The 22595-nt window shown below is 37.7% G+C and overlaps 1 protein-coding gene across 2 annotated transcripts in view; it reads right to left on the bottom strand.

The window, feature by feature from the left end:
* Window positions 1-970: 970 nt before the first annotated feature.
* Window positions 971-22595, bottom strand: part of WDR25 (WD repeat domain 25) — a 71845-nt gene continuing 50220 nt past the window's right edge. For both annotated transcript variants that reach the window (XM_086749950.1, XM_086749951.1), the window contains exons 4-7: window positions 20792-20922; window positions 4812-4982; window positions 2294-2434; window positions 971-1906 (exon numbers count right to left, since the gene is read on the bottom strand). In XM_086749950.1, coding sequence (XP_086606076.1) covers window positions 1685-1906; window positions 2294-2434; window positions 4812-4982; window positions 20792-20922 — 665 coding nt within the window. In that variant the 3' untranslated portion in view covers window positions 971-1684. The remainder of the gene's footprint in view (window positions 1907-2293; window positions 2435-4811; window positions 4983-20791; window positions 20923-22595) is intronic.

The following is a 22595-nucleotide window of genomic DNA, read 5'->3' on the forward strand; positions in this document are numbered from 1 at the left end:
AGAAATTAAGGACAGTTTGGGGAAAAAAAAGAAAAAAAAGTTACTTGTGCTACATTGCATGGTTCACTAAAATTGCCCTGTCTTAAAATCTGCTGTAACTGTTGATAAGATGATTAAAACCACACAGCCACAATATTTTGATCCAGACTTCAAACAATATAACTGTGGATTCACAGTCTTGGTACAGGCTTATTTCTTACTACAAGCTATAAGGAACACAAACTGCAAACCAATAGGGTACATTTTGCTCATTACTTAATTAAAATCTGCCATTGGCAAAAGTATTCTGAAAATTTTTCTGAAAAGCTGTTTTAATTGAGTACGTGAAAAATGTTTTTAAAACCCTTGTATTTGTACCAATAAGAAAAAATCAGAACAAAAAGATGCTGCAGAGGAAAAGCTGCTATTATACGTTACTTCTGGATTCCATGACAGAGACTGTTTACCTAACACAATTATCCTCTGTGTGTTAAAATACCTTTTCAGACTAATCAGACCAAACACAAGCCAAGCTTATAGCACTCATGGCAAGGCAGTACATACTTATATGGAGTTAAGGCTGGGAATACATATGGTTTATGTGATGCACAGGTATGTTTTTTTCAATAATACATATATGTACAGAAACACACGTATAAAACCAAGCAATACAAGTGCAGGGAATGTAAATTCAAAATGCATTTACAAGAAATCTATACATATGTAAATATACAGTCATGGCCTAATGAATTTTCTATTTGCTGCAGAATAGCCCAGCTCCTGTCTGAATGTCAGAGAACATCCTCTGCACTCAATAGCATGGTGACAATTTTCTGTGTCTAAGTAATATCAAGAAGTATGGAGAAATGCATGTGTGTTTGCAAGAAATTAAGGGAGCATATTAATTGTTTTACCCCCCCAAGTATCAATTCCATGATAGTCTTGAGTACTAACTTGCCAAAAGTAAAACAGTGAAACACAGACATCATATATTTTTTAAAAAAGTTTATTTTTTTCAGTAAAAATATTTACACATAGTTTTGCTTTGATTATGTACAGTCATAAAGGTAAGTTTAAAACTGAAGTTTAAACATCCGGATTTCAAAACCACAAATTTATTAACTTCAAAATTACCTTCAAGTTATCTGGCACACCTTTCCCTGGAACTCTCAGAAGGCATTTTACAATAAGCTGAGCTGATAACAGCTATCAATTTCCAAAAGAAGCAGTCCCACCTGCCCTGCGATCTTCCCCCTTCCTGCGTGTAGAAGTTGTCTTGCCTTGAACTACACTATTGCTTGTCTAACCCTTCAGTGACCGGGTCAGGGAGCTAAACTAGTGAAAATCTGGTTTAAGAAAGTTGCACTGAAAAGCTACATAAAGAGAGGAATAATTTTCTTCAAGTTCAGCTACTCAAACTAGGGGAAGGATAGATGAGTACCAGAAGATTGACCCAAAATGGGCAGAAATTTATCACCAGGAGCGAGGGAGAGAGTAAGACCACTTCTTTGCTCAGCAGCTAACCACAAGGCCATCTCCACTGCATTATGAAAGCATATACTTAGAGGTCATAGGAGAAAAGACAACAGACTCTCCTGCTTACAACACATCACAACAAAATTTCACATTGCATACCATTGTTTATTTCCTGCACCTTTAGCAGACTAACAGAAAAGTTAAAGACATCCTGAAAAGTAACTGCTTGTTATTGCCACACCTTGATTTCTCCAGCCCAACTACACGTTGCAAGGAGCGATGGCAAGACTGGGTGAAATATTGCACTCACACAAGCTTCTTTATGTGCAGACAAAGTGCGAATAATCCTAGCAGTATGATAGTTGTAGAAAAACACTTTGCCATCTGAACTTCCTGTCACCAAAAGTGTTCCATCTGGAGAAAATTCACAGCCCACTGCAAATCCTTCCACCTGTGAAAAATCAGTAACAGTGTAACTCTTGATGCCAATTAGAAAAGTTCATTGTGATATACTAAAAAAGAATATAGTACAAAAAAAGAAAAGGATGTTTAAATAAATATACACTACGGACTTATCCAGGTGTTTATTAAGACACAGCTGTAACACAAACTTATTTAATCAAGCTATTAAGTATTCATGAAATCTTCTAGTAACTATTTTCTTCAGAGTACATATGGTTCAAAATAGACTGGCACATGGGAAAGAAAATGAAGCCAATTAATATCTATCGTTGATTTATAATCAAACACTATTAGCAGACATATTAAAAAGCACAGGTACTTTGCTATCTATCTTCCTTCCAGACTTGGATACTAAGTTCCTGGTGAAGAAGTATACCTTATGTCCTTCGTATCTTTTTTTTTTGTTGATTCGGTAAGGTCGCTGGGCAGAAAACAAAGCCATGTAGTTCCCATTTGTCTGAGCAACAAACACAGACTCTTTTGGGTGCACAGTCAGACTTGGGCAAGTGTAACGTTCCTGAAAACAATTTTACAGAAAGTTTTGTTGTATGAAACAAAAGATTTGTTCAAATTAATCAGGTTATCTTTAAACATATTTGAAAGACCATGAAAAGCAAGGTCCACATAAGTCGTCTCCATAGTATACATTATATAAAGATACTTAACTCATTACAATCCGCTTAAAGTCCTACACCAAGACAAACACCAAATCAAACCTCTACCCTGAATTCATAGATACTGACTAAAATCCCATCTCCCTCTAAACAATAAATATACTGCAGAACAGCTGCAGAAAGGTAAATCCAACCTGATGGTACTCAGTCATCCTCTTCCCACCCAAGGAACACTAAAGTTTGAATGGGAAAGTGAAGCCTCTTCTCCCATATCTGTTCCTGCATAGCCATACTGTGCTTTCTGTACTTCTTTGTACAGTTCTGAAATCCCCTATCCTCTCATTTCTGGCCACACGGACAGGAATAGAAATCACTCCATTTAAATAGACACCTTCCCCCACTCCACTCTTATTAAAAAAGAAAAGAAAAAAAACCCAACAAGACAAAAAGCGATGATCATTATTAGCCAACTAAGTCAGAAGTTACTTAGTTGGCTAATAACCAACAGAGATGGTTATTAGCCAACCATCAGAGATTTGGTTGGCAAATCAGAGATTTGATAGAGATTTGCTATGTACACTGTTGCTAGCAGTAAATTCATAAATATCTACAAAAATTAACACTTGGCTTTACACTAGTGTTCCTATTGAATTAAGATTACTTTCAAAACTCAGCATGGTGACAGCATCAGAAATCAACTACTCTCATGAGGTTTCCACCAGGTCCATACCTCTTCGAGTTTCAGCCTAACCCAAAGACACAGTGCTGAGTTTTGATGCCAAGAATACAAATTAAGTGTAGGCTGTGTCTGCATGTGAAGGACACCAGGCTGACAGTGACCACCAGACACTATGAGCTATGCGGCAGAGAGGGCAGAACATCAGACTGGTTTTGTTGTGTAGTTTGGAAGTGACGAATGGGAAGGAAGTTCTGGGTATTGGGCACAGAAATCAAAACAGGGTTAGGCAGTGTGCCTGGTTAGGAGAGTGCTCCATGGCAGCACACTGCTTGCTTCTGGGGAGAAACAGGTTCTTAACAGTACGGGATCAGAAAGCACAATGCAATCTGCAGGAGCACTGTGCCGTTACGCTGGGTATGCTGTAGTAATGGGTTATTTTAGAGCTCTTAACTATTCATTTGTTAATGCAGACAAGCAACAGATCAAGTTCTGTTGGGATCTAATCTGTTTGGAGCCTTGAGGAGTTCTCTCTGACCTTAAAGGGTTCAAAGGCGAAATTCAGAAAAGTGAAGCTAAGTTTCCAAAATCACCAGCAACTTTTGTTTATTCACAGTGCAGAAAAGGGAGAAAACAGTCCCTTTCAGAGATGCTGTAGTCATGAGAAGGTAGGCTGTGGGGTTTTTTTATTAGTCGTTAGGTAATAAGGAGAAAAAAATTGTTTGGTTGGTTTTTACTCCTTGATACTGAACCTGGCTGGTCTGTACTTTACATATCCACAACTTTATTATTTTTTTTCCTATTGCCTCTCCAAGATGTTAATAGATCCAATACTGGACAAAGACATAACTGTGGAAATAAAAAGTGAAACAATCCCATTAGATCATCAACTACATGTCCTTGTCAGGAGAGAACTGTTAATTTCAGCCACAAAAATCTATATACAATCCAATCATATTATATTACATAGGATATTAGACTTGGGTTTTCAAAAAAGACCTAGGGAGTTGGAATTCTCTGTTAACTTCCTTGGTAATGTCCTTTGAAGCTGTCAGTCTTTCTAGACAATTTAGTCCATTAAATATCTTGCCTGGATAGATTACTGAGAGAAATACTGCACCAGCACTGATAAAGTAAATTCTGCCTCTGTGATTATGCTGGACTAGATATCTATATGCATGTATCAGGTTGCTATTACTATGCAAATACTAAACTCAATTTGTCAATAGCCCTCATTGCAGCTGATGAAAAATGTATGAAAAAGTGTGGGAGAAGAAATGTGGCACTATAGCAACTACTGCCATGCACTACAGGCAAACAAGAATGACACTGCAGTGGCCTTGCATAAATATATCTAGGTGTCAGTGAATGAGGACTGAAATGTAAATATTTTTAACACAAGGAGATCTCTCAGTCTTCAAGGTCATCTTTTAAGAATAAGTAAGTGTTTTTAAAAATATAAAAATAAAGCCCTCAACTTACATTAAGAGCATTTTATACAGTACACAATGATCTTACTGAAAATCAAAAGCTTTTTTTTTTATGACATTGACAAGCATGAAATACTAAATTATGACCCAAACAATACTAGTTGTTAACCTTACGTGAAAAATCTGATTGGAGATTTTCGCAGCACTTTGGAAGTCCCATGCAATAATGGTACGATCAGCTGAGTCTCGGCTTACTGCATCTGTGCTTGTAAGAAATTCTCTTCCTTCAGGGAGAAAGAGTATATCCAATGTCTGTTGTACTGCAGCTTTGTACACTCTTAGCACCTAGTAAATAAAAAAGTTTGTTATTTTTTGACAGATTAAAAGAACATGGTAACTTATGTTTTCTCTCTTTGTATTAACAACTATCTCCAACAAGTTATATATTATTTTAAAATGTGAAAAAGTAACTCATTGTTAAATGTTGAAGTACTAGTGTATTAAATAGCTTATTAACGTATGTAAAGAGTCCACACATGGAACAACTAAATGAGATAAAAGAAAGCATCCGTTTGTACAATTTATATATATATACACATTTATATTTATATATTTACAAATTTATATTTATAATATTTGTAAATTTATATTTATAGATACATAATATTCTGTTATAAATTCCCAAGGAACTAGAGTTAGGTCCAAAAATAGCCTTAGACAACACAATGTTGTGGAGCTGGGTCTACACAAACTCCCTTCTATTTTAGGAACTCAGAGCACTCTGCGAATCAGTCTGAGGATCTCTCCTTCCTCCTTCCAGGAAACTTCAGAAGTTTAAGTTTTTGGTCTTTTTGTTCTCAAAATCTTCGGCTAGTTATAGAGCAAGGGAAAAGAAAGTAATTAGGTTAGTTGGGGTTTGAGACTTACAGGTATGAAAACGACATGGCCAGAAGTTAATATTCTTGTTGACCCTCCCAGAGTTAATTATAAATCCGTTTATCACTGGGGATGAGTAAACTTGATGACTCAAGGCTCTCTGAGTCCCGTGCTGTTGTGTGTCATTGCTTTACTTGCAAGTGGTGAGATCCTGGTGTCAGGACCATACGGCAAGGGAGCCAAGCTTGCAAGCTCAGTCAGAAACTGCCTACGAGGCCAACCTGGTCAGTCTCAGCAGAAGAGCACCCCATTCACCCTGCAGAAAATACCTCACTCCCATTAAGGGCTCGGTCTGACAATCTCTACCCAAGAAAAGAAACCCAAGTAAAGTTTGCTCTTTTAAAGCGCTGCCAGAGAGGGAGGGATGGAGGTGACAGGAGCGCTGCTGTCAAACAGTTCAGTGCTTTAAGGACTCATCCAGGATCCTCCTGCGTTGTTCTACAGGGATTCAATCCCACACCTCCCACCTCTTCTGCCTACACCCTGTCCTGGCAAGAGGCAGTCTCTGCTGCTTCTGGTGAAGCAAAGGCTTTTTCTGTCACTGCTGAAAATGCAGGGCAGCAGGGAAAGAATCATCAATACTTCAAAGTACGCAGAGTAAATAATGTGCCTCATCCACGAGTTCTCATCACATAATTAATGCATACGAACAATCTGTAAATAAGCTTGTGATGTAAAAGGAAACACAAAGTTCCCAAATTTTCTTTCAAAGTCAAAACCACCAGAGTTCCCAAACCTAGATCCACTTTCAGGCCTTATATCGAAGTGAGTTGGATCCATGCAGAAATGGGTTCCCGGCCACAGGGTTCTGAATATTTCAATAGCCTTTGAGTTGGATCTTTAAAAGTAAGAGATTTTGAACTATTCTAAGGAATATATGAATAATTTGAATTTCCTTTCTTTCCACCTTTCTTCATGAAATTCTGCATCTATGTTGTCTTCTTTGAATTTTGTAAATCAATACCTTTGCTTTCTTTTTCTCTGATTTGCCTCCAGTGGAGAGAAACTTCAAGGCAAGCAGCTAGATCAAAGCAATTTATCTCTGTGAATATGGTGATCCTTAAAACTAGGACACCGGAAGACTCTTAGTTATTAATATCTAAATCTCTCTCTCCAAGATAGCTAAAACATAGTAGCCTGCACTTCCAACAGGGTGTTCAAAGGTTAGTCCTTCTTCTAACCTCACTAGAAAAACCAGCAGAGCAGAGAGTGTGCTTGAAGCACTATACTGAAATGGTTCTCAACTTTGTGAGGCATTCAGTGCTACCTTATGCCCCTAACATAGCATGTTAGCATATTGACTTCAGGGCCCAGACCTTTTACAGATACTGTAAGCACATACATTTTTTAAAAAACTAATTTTCAGGTGTTGCAGTGAAATATCCTGGATTAAACCTCTGTTTTATACTTTTACCAATAAAAGAAAAATCATTTCAAGTATCACACACAACATGAGAACATCTTGATTTCTTGCCTCAAGCTCAAAAAAATCTATGACTGTTTGGAAATGTTAGGAACTAGCTGATCCTGCTTTAGGGTAGAGAGATACAGACGATCTCCAGAGGTCCCTTCCAGCTCGGCTTCCTGTGATCTCAGCAGGCAGAAGGATGGCAGCAGCAGCTGCTCCAATTGCTTTTCACAGGCTCTGCAAAATGTACAGTTTAGAAATGCAATGTTTGCATTCAGTGAAGGACCTGTGTCATGCAAGCACGCTACACACCCTGTAATAACATCAACAAGATGTAAACCTGCACACTCAAAAAACCTGGCACACTTTTCAGCAATCTGCCTGTATTTTTAGGATAGTGAATATACAAATGTGTTACTTGGTCTCGTCAGCTTTTTCAGCCTAGGAATCTGCATAATAAACAACGCAAATAAACTTTGTAAAGCCAAAAGTGATATTTGCATATTTATAGCATCCACTTTGTCTATGGAGAAATCACCATGCATAGCTATTTCTTCACAGAATTATAAAAGGAAGCCCATAGTTCATTAGTAAAGTGGAAGTTTAAGCTATTTTGTAGAAGTAAAAATTTTTAAAAAGAAAACAAAAAAACTAAAAAAAAACCCCACAAAATATAATAGCTGCCTGGAATGAGAAATGGAAAACCATAGAGAAACCTGACAGTTGTAGGAACTGCAGGAGAACTGAAATAAAGTTAAATTGAGAGGAGCAGACACAAAAGGCTCTACCACCCTGACAGACTGACCTAGGCAGCTACTTAGCAGCAGGCACCTTCACAGAAGTGACAAGTCCCAACTGGAGAATCAGCAAGAGCTGAGCACAGAGGAGCACACACGTGTAGAAACTGGCATAGAGAGGCAGAAACAAAGGCCAGTTGGTGCTGGGCAATGAAGAAGAACAATACAGGGCAATAAATTGTAATGAATTCCCAAACAGTGATTCACAGCAGTGATTCTTCAATGTTTTCTTATTTTAAAGATTAAAAACTCAAGACATGCTGTTTCGGGTCTTCGTCTTCTAAGAAAAACCCTTGTGAAATGTGAGAAGTTGCTAGAAGTTTCCCCTTTGTCTGATGGAGTCTGCTGGGTCTAGGACAGACCTGCCACTGGCCAGGGCCAAGCCAATTGGCTAGAGTGATAATGCCTCTACGATAACATACTTAAGAAGGGGGAAATAATTTAAAAAAAAAAAAAAAAAAAAAAAAAAAAGAGTCAAGAAGTAGAAGCACGGGCAGAGAAGGGGAGGCGTGAGCCTTGTGGGCCTTGCGGCCCTCACCCTCTGGCCTCCCACCGGGCGGCCATCTGGGCCCAACACAGCCCAGCCCGGCTGCAAGAAGTGGAGAGGAGAAGAAATGTGAAGAGAACCTGAGAGGCGTCTGCCTGAGCTGATTGTGAAGAATTTCTTGTGAGAGGAATGGCTGCAGACGCCAAGGTCAGTGAAGAAGGAAGGAGAGGAGAAACGTTGCTCCTGGCCAAGATTCCCCTGCAGCCTGTGGTGCAGCCCATGGTGGAGCAGTTGTCCCCCTGCAGCCCGTGGAGGTCCATGGAGGAGCAGAGATTCACCTGCAGCCCATGGAGGGCCCCACGCTGGGCAGGGGGATGCCCGAAGGAGGCTGTGGGCTGTGGAGGGCCTGTGCTGGGGTAGCCGTTCCTGAGGGACTGCACCTCGTTGAAAAACAACCCACGCTGGAGCAATTCACAAAGGACTGTAGCCTGTGGGACGGACCCCATGATGGAGCAGGGGAGGAATCTGAGGAGTTCTTCCTCAGATGAGGAAGGAACAGTGGTAAAAGGTTAGGGTTTATGTTTGGGACTTGTGCTCAACAGTTTTTGGAGCAACAGACAGTAAGGAAAAAGATGAGACTGTGAAGTTGGTGACATGCACATACTTTCAATTTTTGCTGAAATCCTGTTGGGCTCTTACATAAACATTTTCACTGCTAATCATTAAATGTATTTGCTTGCCTGTTATTTAACAGGATATCTAACCAAATTACCTGTGTATCTTAGCTCTGCAACATGAAACCATCTTCATAAAAATTAGTACAAGAGACTATCTTTTTCTATATGTTTGATACGTACCTCAGAAAAACTATGCTGTTCAGTCTTCAAATCACATAGTAAGAACTCACTCAGAGAACAATAAATTAACACTTTGAATAGCAGCTAGGAACACGATACACATAGTATTTAAATTTCCCCATAAAGATAGCTTTCAAAAATAACTAATTGCAACACCTTTGCTCAGAAAAGTACCCATAATTAAACCTGCTTTGTTCTACCTTAGACAATTAATTCATGACATGCCCGAGGAACTTCCTTGGGAAAGGACCAGTTTCCCTACCTACCGGCTTTAGTTTGTTAATAACAGATTTTGCTCTTTTCCTATTTGCAGATTTATCACACATAAGCATTGGAAAACCACAGTCCACTTCTTCAATCTAAGCCTTTTCTGGACATAAAAGAAATCATTTCAAAGGAAGGCGTAATAGTTTCTAGCGTCAACACAATCCAACATAATAATAAAGCTTCTTCACTAAGGCAAGAGTTCATGGCTGCAGGCGTTCGACAAGAAAGGTAATTTAAGCAAATTAAATCAGTTTCAAACAGATTCTTATGGTTCTGGTGATTTGAAAAGCATGTTGTGTTGCTGAATTCAAGGTATATATTTCAGATGGGTGTTCTATAATACTTCCCTGTATAAAGCACATGCAATGTCTGGTATTTCGCTTGTCAAGAAAACTCAAAGCCTCCACATAAGCAATTCAGAAGCTGCTGCTCACCCCAGCTCTGTGCCAGTCACCTGTAACCTCTGTGCACTGCACTCTCCTAAACTCCCCTCAAGCTTTATGCAAGTGATGAGAAGGAAATGTGCTTGTATAGTCATTGCGCTGAGAGTTAGGAGATAAGTCGCAAAACAAATCTAATAGGACTACAGGCGATCTGGATGGTCATGAAAAAAAACCCCTTGATCAGTCAGTGCTGTGGTTTTCAACCTGTAAAACAGGAAATTTTTTTCCTTTCATTTCTTGTCCTGCCTTTTTAGATTGAGTGCTTCAGCATGAAACTGCTTCTTCCTACTGGCATGTTGGACAATTAATGCAATGGGAGACTGATTTAAGTTTCCTCTGTGAAATAGTACTACATCTATACTAGTAATAAAAAGTGCATTTCAACTTAAAAGAAAGATTATGTTGCACAAAGTAGAAGCATTTTTATCTACTGCAGTGCAAGCCATTTGTGTTGATCTATTCTATAGGTTAAGGTGTTGAGGCAGATGACTACTATTTGCTTTGTAGCTTCACATCCACAGCAAAACCACAACCATGTGACAAATTCAATTTATGTCTCTGATCTCCATCTGAAAGCTATAATGGCAGTTTTAATCAAAAAACAAGACACTATCATACGCAGGAAGACGAAATATGTTACAGTTTTATGTTATTTTAAAGTATTTTAACATGACTGGTATATTTCTCTTTATGTTATTGAAAAAAAAAATTTTGCTTTTCTATTTAAGTTTTTTTTCCTGTTTGTAACTGCTCTGTTTTCAGACACAGCTCAAGATTATCAAGGGGTCCTGAGAATAATTAAAAGGAAAGGGAGACTGATTAAACGAACAAGTGGTTGAGCTTAATCTGGTGTTGACCTATAAGACTTTAGGTATGAGCAATGTACACTGTTTTTTTTTAAATCACTTTCAGTTTGCTTGAGAAGGCACAAGAATCTTGTGATGGAAAGCATCAATCATTTATTAGAAAGAAAAAATTTATTTTCCCATCAGATTTTTTCTTTTAAATTATCTCCCTATCTCAAATAGGATAAGAAGTAAAATCTGTATATAGGAAACAAACAAGCAACATTGAGATACAGAACGGCTTTTCTATAAGGAGTAATAATGAACCCCTTTTCAGTCCAGAAATGAGACTACCAAGTCTTGGGAATAAAGTCCAAGCAGCATGGAGAAGGTGAACAGTTTCTTCCATTATAAGAAGTTACACTCCAAACTAGCAGATGGCAGCTTCAAAACAGAGAGATGCTCCTTCACACATGGCATATTTAAGTTGATTAATTCCTTACTACAGGATGTTGTAAAAAGAAAAAAAAAATAATAATAATCATCAAGAACAATCAATTCCACAGCATGAAAACTCAGAGAGAGCCATGAAAGACCAGGATGCTATCTCTGGTGCAGGAAGTCTCCAAACTGTCAGAAAAGCTTGGGTATTGCTGGGAATTGTGATAAAGAAGTTTGCTGTGCTTTTATAGTCCTGTGTTTTAAAAGCATACTGGTCACTACTGGGAGTGTAAAATTTGTCTAGAAATGGGCTGAAACCGGAACAGGTATTCCCTGACAGCTTCTCACTCGAATACTCATGCTCCAGAAGGAGGCGTGTTTTGTTCCTGGCCCATTTCAGTCTCTCCAAGAGCTGTTTCTCCCTGAGAGACTGTACGCACAGTCAGGTCTACGATTCTCATCTGCGATACTACCATATGAAGTTTCCAAATAAACACTGCAGGGCTACTCACATATGTGTTACAGCAACATAAAATGTGCCTTCACACTCAGAAAGGATCCCTGAATGTTAACATTTAAAAACAAATGCCATTATGCAAGTACAAATATACCTTCACCATATTTCTTTGAACTTTTTGTCCATCGATTCAGTAAAGCTTTCTCTGTGAGAAGAATAACTTTAGTTCTCTAAAGCACTGAATAAATAATTTTATTTTAATTACATTGTTCTTCCTAATACCACCAGTACATGACAATGTATTGGCTGTTTCTATAGAAACCAGAAGTGCAAGTATCTCCACCAATTTCTACAGCCTTTTTTCATATTTATATGCTATCCAGAGACAAATTCATTAGATCTTCTAAATACATGCTACTTAAAATGCCTGCATCTCATCTGAAAGAAATTGCAGTAGAATGTTTCCAAGGAAACAAATGCACTGCACTTGCACTCTAAATTTATTAATTTTTTTAACTGCTTTAATGACTTAGGCTTATTTCTTCATCAACTCGAGTATGGAGAAATAGTTCAACAACATAAAGAGAATCTCTTTCATTTTTTCTTTTTAAGCATAAAGCTATAGATAATAGTTGCAATTTTGTAGCTAAACAATGTTCAATCCAGAGTAATAAACCAAGATGGGGGAAAAAAACCCCTGTTGTTACTCTGCCTTGGCCTCTGTTAATAATAACAATTCTGCAGTATATTTCTACCCTATTTTTAAAAGCTCAAAATAACTGTTTCCACCATTTTTCTGGTTAATTTGTTCTATAGCTTATAAGACCTCAATTTCAAAAATCAAAATTTTGTGTGAATCTTCAAATCTAAGTTTTCCTTCAATTTGCTTATCACTCCAACAGGCTGACTTTGTATTCATCCTTTTTTGAAACCTTCCTTATGTCCTGACAAAATTTTGTTATTAATCCCAAAAGGCTGGACCTTTGTATTCATTTGTACTCTTCCCATTTCTACTAAGTCATTGCTATTTTTACCGCATGATATTCTGTTCCTTTCATTTTAATTGATTGTGCTAGCACGATACTTTCTGTAACAAACATTTTTCAAAAATAAAATAATAAGTTGTCTCCATTTGGAGCTGTGCCTGAAGCACTTCACTAAATTCCTCCCAGCCAGTTTCCTTTCTTGAGATCTCCCGTTTAGCTAATTTTCTCATTTTATAATAGCTAGGTTAGTCCCTGCCTTCTCCAGCTTCTCTAATTGCTCTTATCAAAGTCCAAAATCCTAGAGTGACATCAAGTAAGTGCCACACAATCAACCTCTGCTTAATTCCTATAATTTATTTTTTATATAATTTCATTAATTCCTATATCTGTAACTAATCTTTCCTTCAAAGTCTGTTCTGTGGCTGTGTCAGGTCATACTACTGGGTTTCCACCACCTGCTGCCTTTCCTTCTCTTTTCCCTCCTTGTTTAACATAAGCAGTGGATTTGCATTTATGGAGATCTAAGAGCTTCAAACATTGCTTAAAGATCAGAGCCGCAGACCTGGCATTCCACTTATTCTCTCTCAAGATTACTTCATCGTGCTTCACCAGGACTTGCTGTTCTGGCAGCTATAGCAGATAGCTCTTGCTAAAGCTCCAACAGGTCTCAGTGATTTATGAGACAGAACACATGAACATCAATATACAAGAGATCAAAACCAGAGTATACCCAACAGTTGTACAAATTATTCCTCTGTTTTTAATAGAGTCCAAAAAAATGTTAGGATCTCCCTGCCTTTAGAGTTCCTTTTATTTCTGTATGCACATGATAAAGAACAATTTCCTGAATGCTTCCAAAACGTTAAGAGATTCATCAAAGCAGAATGTAAATTAAAGGTAAAATATGCAAAACTCAAAAATTATTATATGGATATATTTAGAAAATGTAAATTAATACACTCAAATGCAAGTTCTTGAGTGCAGTATGCCCTTTCAGCAGAGCTAATAGCATCCCTATGCAAACCTTGCTGACACGTGTAAATATATCTATTCAATCAGTTTGACCATTCACTAAAGTTAAAAGGAACTTTAGCTCCTTTAAAAGTATTATTAGTACAAGACTATTGTAGTCTTATTCTGATATTACATCTGTGTTAGCTTAGAAACCCAAATTAAAAAGAAAAAAAATTACCGTAGTCATATTTGCTTTTGTGAACACAATAAAGTCCTTATTGCTGAGCTAAAGGATACAAGTCTCAATGCTTTCTTCTATTTGGTATTCAAGGAATATTAAAATTTCAGGTAGAATAAGTGGTTGGAACATTTATTGTCTCCTGTCTAAAAAGCTAATGTAGATCAGCCAAAATGGAGTGTGACTGTGTGATTCAACTGGCTTCTGCTGAACATCTTAAGAAATTCTTCTACAGCTCAGAGAAAGAAACACCTCTAAAATACATAGCTGCTTTAAGGTCTCAGTGTTATTGCACAGTTCTTTTTACAGAGCATTTTACAGGGTTTTTCTAGGTTCAACTCCAAGGTCCAAAGATCCCATGAGGGCTGTTCAATATGATGCTCTCTCCTTGGTCGACACTGCAGAGATTTTTTTTTTTTTTTAAACAGAGCAGCTCACTTCCAAGTTTTCTGATCTTTTCATAAAGTCTCTATAAACATTCTCCAAATGTTTCATAAATGTAATCAATCTGTTATACAGCAATATAAGATTTCCAGAATAATCTCTTCGCCAGAGAGACAAAACTAGATTTAACACAAACAGAAAGAAATACCACTATAATAAATCTCTACATGCTATTCAACTGCCTCTTTTAATCTTTTTTTTTTTTTAGGCTCTGATTACTTATCTCTGTAATTTTGAGATGCCTGTATACTTTACATTTCACTGAGCAGTTAACAAGCTGTTCCATCCATTCATTTCTCTGAAGTATATTGCTTAGCTTTATCTTGAAGATTTTAACTCTCTTATTGTTCTTTCATTCTTTATCTTGCTCAATACTCAGTGCTACATTTTAAATCGCTTTGCCTATTTACTCAGCAGAACAGGGATACCAATAAATGTCTTTCAATATTCCTCCATTTTTATATATCTGCCTTTCTGATTAATAGCCTACTGTACATTTCTCAATGTTTTTGCAGCTGAAAGGCTGCCTCAAACTTATCTTCATATGTTTTCTCTGGGAGTTAGAAATCTAATTCTTATACCATATTCAATACATGAATAAATATTATGCTCATAAATCTATGCTACCGTTAAAAATTAGTTGCCCATCAAAATCAAGGCAAGATTTCAGAAGTAATAATTTGGAAAAATACCACTATCAGCTATTCTGTGTCATTTTCCATCCTCAGAAAGCACCAATGTGGCACACTGGCATAAAGCAGCCCATTGCAACCACTACGTATATACGTGCAATTGGACAATATTTTTTTATCAGTCATTCTCTCCATCTCTGTGATGCTTAATGCTTTGCTCTGAATTTCTACTAAAAATTCCCTCATTTCCTGATACACAATTATCATTTTGCCGCAAATAGTTAAATTTAAGATGTGCAAGCCGATAGCCGGTTAAAACACAGGAGTACATCCTAAAGAATGACCTCTGAAATTGAACTACCAGAGAATGCTGAAATTGAGTTTTCAATGTGCAATGAGGAACAAGATTCAAGCTCTTGATTCAGGGTGCTCACTCTATTGACAAAATATGCTGCAAAGCCTGAAAAGGCTATCAGGAGTATGACGACAGGAACAAAAAGAATCATTAGTTCACCCACACATCCTTCCAAGCTGAGTGACAGGTTTACATGCTTGAAAGAACAGGCGAAACAGGAAAATCTTGTATTGAATTAGGATGAGAGCACCTGAAAGATATTAAGGTTGTTTGCATCAAAACTGAAACGAAGTGGCAAGAGACCTCAGACATCTACTTCAGCTAAGAGCAAATGGCACTTGTTAGAGCAGGATACATTTCAAAATATTGGCCAGGACACTTTATCCAATCTTGAATACGGCCATAACTGTGTAAGATGGAAAAGACAGAAAGCATGCTGATTTCATCTTGTGAACAAAGATAACAGTATAAGCTGGAAGCAGGAATACCTGAAGAATCCATTGGAATTCCCCAAACTAGGGAGAAGCAGACATGAGATACTGACGATATTGAAGATTCATGCCTAACCAACATACTGTTCTATGGCTGAGAGTTTGAAACCTAACTTTTATTTTGCAGTAATGATGCATAGGTGATACTCACCATTCTGCAAGAAGAAGCCATAAGCAATTAAATCAGTCTGATATTTTTACCCTTTTCTCCACTCAGCTATGACCTTCCACATTCACTCAGCACACACACACTGTTCTTCAAATTTTAAAACCAATACAAATGTAGGTGTTTAACAGTCTACACCCATCACTGACCTATAGCTACCTTAGATGGGAAAAAAAAATATCAAAGGATAATAGAAACTTTCTCATCCTTTTGGAAATGTTTCAGAGTAAAAGACTTGCTTTAGACAATCACAGTACATACAAAATTATGGCTTTCAAATAAGCAAACATATCAAACAAGCAAACAAAAAAAAAGATCAATATCTGCTGCCAGACTAAACTCAAGTCCTCCACCTTCTAAAGTGATTAGACACTGCTTATTATTAAAATTAATATTCCTCACATGCTACATAATTGGCTAGTTTTCCAACTGGTGAAGTTCTACATGAATATAATTGTTTCCTAATGAACAAAGCAAGTAACAGCTTCTAAAAACTTCCAGAAAGAACCCAGTACAGGATCTGTAAAAAACGAAACAGGCTGAGGTTTTTGTTTTAGCAAATCTAAAAACTTTCCTGTTTCACCTGTAAGAATACACATTTGTTCACTTATTTATTCTCTCGGAAAGTAAAAGACTTCCTTGTAATATGGCAGGATGTTTCCCTTATCTCTTCATTAGCATCAGCTTATGGAAATAGTTACACAGCATCTTTCTAAGCACTGGAGCATCCTGCAGGTACAGAGACAACCGCTGTGTGCACTCCTCAGTGATCAACAGCTCTTTAAGGCAGGTTCCAAGGCTGGTGCTTCAGCCTTGCAAAAATGAGTGTATGGTTAGTCATTGACAAAAAACCCCATTATTCTGCTAGTCTCATTTTTGCTGTATGTAGCATCCTGGCCACAGAATGCCCTGCCTTTAGAGAAATCACATCATAAGATGTGATCAAAGGATGTCAGAGAATGCAATATTCTGACATACTGCACATAACAGCAACACTCGCAGTCAAAAAGGAAAAAAAAATCATAATGTAACAATCATGAGTACCATCTATTTGGCAACAGTATTAAAAGTGGACAGGCAATGGCCCATGGAAAGACAAATACCCCATGGTACCCATTTGAAAAAAGAACCATACCCAGATCAGTAAGCAAGGAGGCAAAAAAAACCCACAGTTGAGCAGTAAAGGATAAAGATACAATAAAATCCAGTTTGAATCTCATAAAGATAATATACTCCCTAATTAGCTGGAAACATGAGGGCTGTTTTAGATTGAATGTATAGTCAAATTAATAAAATGTTAAATATTCATGTTCCTCTTCTACAGAGATATAAATGATATTTACAGTGTCTATTTGTCCTCTGGAAATGATTCACAGATACTGTAGCTAAAACGTTCACTACTGGCTCTGCATGCAGACACATGCACAGAGCTTATATGTCATCCCCTGCAACCTACACAAAGGTGATCCCAAGCATAACTATTGTTTCTTATAACTGTGCACCGGTAAAGAACTGAAAACTGTAGTTTTCTGCGGCAATTTTGCCAGACGTAGTTCACACTCAAGTTACTCTATCAGAAAAGCATCTCAAGTCAGGCTACTGGGAGTCAGAATTAAAGATATGAATGGGTGGATTATTAAAGTCTACAGTTTATCAGTATGGGTTTTCTCCTTTGCCTTCTTCCAATGCCTTTCACAAAGGCCAATACCTCACATATTGCACATTGCCCATTATCTTTTCATCTTCTACTGCAACCTCCATCTCAACACATTTGTACACGTTGCCTCATGTAAACTATGTTCTACACCTCTCTACTTGCCTTCTCCCTGTTCCAGCAACACTGTTCACTGGTGAAGGATACATGCTTCCTCTCTACTGCTGCTTTTCATGAACAGATTCACCAAGACGACTTTCCAAGACAGTCAAACCACCCCTTGTCAATCTGCAAACTCCAGTCTTGTGGCACGGAAATGCATATATTTCTGTAGGGGGCATTTTCTGTGGAAGAACAAGCTAAAGTGGTTGGCAATATTTGGGAATCACAGCCTGGAATGCACATGCTGCTTTCCAGCCTCTGTCCAGGTTAAGAAGCATGTGCTGTGCCCTACCTGCTGTCCACAAGGAACAGTTTTATGAATCTATGTTTATGCAGACCTAAACTACAATCAGGTTTGCCAGACATATCAATTGACAGTTAGGCTGTGGTTGAGCTGAGGCACCACCAGAATCTAAAACCTAAAAGGAAGGAGCTGCTTTAAGAGATGAACACATTTATTGTCTTCAATGCTTAGAATAAAATACTGCTTGATACCTTGTCTGGTGCCAAGGGAAAGCATCATTCAAATTCTGACATTTCACAAGGGGGAAAAAGGACCAAGAACAGCATTTTTCAAGCCATGTGTCTTGGTGACATCATAACACTGTTCAAAGATAAAACCAAAATACCAGGGATTGGCAGAGATAGTGACAATAGGAGAGCATCAGACTCAGGAGATGATTCAGAACTAACTTAACAAGCATTAACATCTGTTATTTATCCCCTTAACTCTACTTGAGTCAATGCCAATTTTGCATAGTCCTCAGGTCTTGTCATCACACTCTCTGGTATCAGAATTGCTGAAAAAAAAAAAAAATCTTATTCAAGCATAACCCCTGAACTGTAAATATCCATTGTAAATCAATCTTCTGTTTCCTTGAAACTGAAGTGCCTTCTCCACTATCAATATTTGAGATTGTCTCTTACCATCTGTGAAAGATTTCTAACCATATTCCTCCATAACTGTATCTAACAAAAGCTACTGTCCAGACAGGCACATTTTTGCAACACGTCATTTTGGTCGTTTGTTGCTATAGAACAGAATCAGTTATCATTTTCCATCTGTAGAGACTGGGCACCTTAGACACATGCAAGCTGGAGGTATTGTCATTTTTGGCATGAACATGCTCATCAATCACAGCTGATTTCAAATCTAGAGAAAAGTCATCTTGACAGGATTTTTGGAGACAGTCACTCAAAGATATACACAGGCGTAAAATCCACCACAAAGAAACTACATGGGGTGAAATAACATCTCTGGCTTTGTACACAGCTAGACTGTCATTTGACCTTGTGTATAACTACAGTATCATTTACAGAAAAGCTTATTGCACTAAGTCAGAAAATCTCAGAATGTTTTGTCATCTACATCTGCCATCTTCTCCTTGACTAGGATCAAATATCTCAAATTTGACAATACAGTCAGCAATCTTTAAACGTTAAAAAGATGATACCCATTTAGTTCCTGAAGTACTTTTTAAAGGAAGTTCAGTCTACCATGACATACAATGGCTTCTCTATGTTGAAAAGGACAGCTAAGTATTCAATTACAGACTGCATCCCCTCCCCACAATTGAAGTCTACTGTTATGAGAATCTCAAGAAAGAACAACTGTATTCCCTACTTCATTTGCATGCTATGAAACCACTGACCCTGCTGTTCAGGAGATAAGTCAGATAAGTTCTACTAGTCTTTCTTCGCCAGTCCCCTGGCAGAAAAAAAAAAAACAATGTTTTTGTTCTACAGTAAATTTACAAGGTGACCCCTGACCATCTGGAATGAACACCCTTTGAACCGGTACTGTTTCCCATTTGTGTGATACATATTTTCATGTGCTATAAGTTGCCTATGCCAAAGATAGTATACCAAAATCACTTCTTGACAACACAAGAATACTATATAGCAGTGCAAGACAGAGGGAGGGAGGGAAGAGTTACTATGGAAAATCTCATAACTTTTTAAAAAGTTACATAGGTATTCTTTATCATAAGTATTTACAATTTTTGCAATCTAAAACTAGAGTCATCTTCCTGCATAGAACTGTGCTTTGAGTATCTCTTCATATCCTTGTCAAGGAAAACTGGTCCTCATACAAGCATGATGGATGGAATAAATCCCATCAGACTTTTTACAAAAGCTGTCATGCTGACACTGGAACTCTGAAACTCACAGTAAATTTATTTTCAGAGTAGCCTCAGACTTGGCAGTCTCAATATGTATTTACTAATGTTTTTCTTTTAAGAACTTATTCATATGAGGAAAGCCTGTGGTATAGATCCTACACAATTAAATTATTTTCTAAAACATCAGTGACAAATCCAAAGGAACAACTACAGCACAGGAACTAGACTGTTAATTGCACAACAATACTACGTTTCCTCAACAGCACAACTCCCATAACTATTTCTGAGCTCTCCTGTTAGAGTCCTCACACCTGAAATGCATCTGCTTACATTTCTCACCTATTATTCTTAGTACATCAAAGCCAGAGACAAAGTTTGGATAAGCAATCTTATCTTTTTCAGATCCCTTCTGCCACCCTCAAGAGAAAACAGATGGCTAACTATGATGAGTAGGAGATACCCACATAGAAATTCAAAGGAAAACAAAGAACTACTCACTTTACAGTCACTGCTGCTCTTTGAGCTGTTCTGTGCATGAGGATGTTGGCTTGCCTTACTATTCCACTGGCAGAGTACAGCTCTAGTCTTACCTGAGCTCTGAATGGCAGCTGGGAGCATGCTGTTCTTCAAGGTTCATGATAAAGTAAAGGCAGAGGCTATACATGCCTCTCTGTGGCCCTTCATTAATGTAAAAATTACTCCAGGCATACACATCCTGACCAACATCTAACAGCCTGAAGAGCAAGTTAGCTGTACTGCTTCCTAGTACGCAACTGCTTTTCACAATCCTGAAGTGAGTTATTTGCTTTATTTAATTCACCTATATGTTACTCATACTTACATAAAGAACAACAATAATAAAAAAATATTTTTTGTCTACAGTGTTCCTCTTCGTGCTTCAAAAACATTAGAGGTTTATATCAACAAATGGCAACACAGTCAATGGCAAATGCAAAATATTTCAGAAGAACATTTCATTGAAAGATCAGTACATCTAGCAGCTTAGTAATGAATGTTTTCCAACCTTGGAAACATTCTAAAAGTGAAAGAGAAAAGAAATATTTCCATTACCTTAGAAGTCCTTATATCCCAAGCTTTAACTTCTGGGCTGAACCCTCCGCAAATGAAAATGTTTGACTCTGTAGGGTGGAACTTCAGTGCACTGATCCTAAATTCATTTTTGCTGCTAAATATCTGCTTCCCTGAAATAAAGTGAGGAGTAGGAATTAGAATTTGAGCAGAAAATTAAATATGTTATTCATTTCAACATAGTTTCAAAAATATCAAGGTTGTCAAAGGCGAATATGTTTATATTAACATATTTCAAGTATCTAGGGCTACTCTGATTTACTGAAAATACAAGACTGAACTCACTAATTTGTATCCAGGTTAAATTGCTCTTGCTCATGGGCCTCTGCACCACTGACTGCTTCTTACTGAAAGAGAAAAACAAGCTGTTTCCCACACTAAGGACGGGACACAATCGAGGTCCCAGTTCAGTGGACATGCAGGACTGAATCTACAAATCTAATGGTTGAATGTTTCCCTACAGAGAAGCCATGGTCTGTTTTTCAGTGGGTGCTGTGGTTTAGCTCCAGTCACCAGACAGTTTCTCACTCACCTTCCCCTCCCCAGCAGGATGGGGGAGAGAATTGGGAAGAAAGGAAAACTCAAGGGTTGAGATTAAGACAGTTTACTAAAATAGCAAAGGAAAACTACAATAGTAACAGAATATAAGGATATTAAAATATATAAAATGAACAATGTACGTTTGCTCACCACCTGATGTCCTAATGACCGACACAGGCTGTCCTGAGCGGCGATCACGTAAACAAAACCGAGCAGCAAGCAGCAAGTGAAAGGAAGCCAGCAAGGTAGGGGGAATGATGTAGCAAGCAAAAGAAAGAGAGGTGGATGCCAGATACCACCCCTGCCCCAGCCAACCCCCACTTACACACTGAGCATGATGTTTATGGCATGGAATACTCTCTTTGGCCAGTTTGGGTCAATTATTCTGTCTGCATCGCTCCCAGCTTCCTGCATCTGCGCCTCACCGAGCCTTGGAAAGCTGAACAGTGTCCTTGGTCTCATTAAGAACAACTTGTATCACCAGGGTGTTTATCAACATTCTTCACATCCCAAATCCAAAACACACGGAGAGGAAAATTAACTCCATCCCTGACAACACCAGGACAGTGGGATAACAATAACTAGAACAAAATATTGTTTGTACAGAAATACCACATTCCAAACTATACTACAATTCTTGAGTTGTTTACTTATCTTTCTATGAAGGCAGGAGTGAAACTTCATCTTTAAAGTAGGAAATAATTTGCATACCATCATATGAAGGCAGTAGCTGTTCCCATGGATACACTGTTCCCAGCATTTAATTGTGTACACTAATCTCCACAGGATCCTGTGGTTAGTATCAATTGCGCTGTCCACACTTGCGAAGGCAACAGAATGCAGCTAGGTTAATTTATAGGACTTTTCCACAGTCCACTGCTTCCTTTCATCCTAATGAATTCATGATATTAATCTACATTTGCTGAAATATAATTTTTTGGAAAAGCAGCATGGACCAAGATAAATACATTTCCTGAGATTCACAATTTCAAATGTGCTTTATATTCTACATATCACATATAAAGATCTACATTAAATAAAGTTACTACTTTAAGCCACAGTGAAGAAGGTGCTGCAGAAGTAAAAAAATAAAAAATAAATAAATAAAACGCCCCACCTTTAAAATACTATGACAAAAGCTTCTCAAAACATTCATTAATCTACATATTTTCAGCAAGTGAGAGTTGTCTTAAGACATGCTTGCTTAAACAACTGAAAATACTTTGAGCTAAAAACATTAGTCACT

Source organism: Chlamydotis macqueenii, chromosome 5 (assembly GCF_036417535.1).
Source record: "Chlamydotis macqueenii isolate bChlMac1 chromosome 5, bChlMac1.mat, whole genome shotgun sequence".
Taxonomy (NCBI): domain Eukaryota; kingdom Metazoa; phylum Chordata; class Aves; order Otidiformes; family Otididae; genus Chlamydotis; species Chlamydotis macqueenii.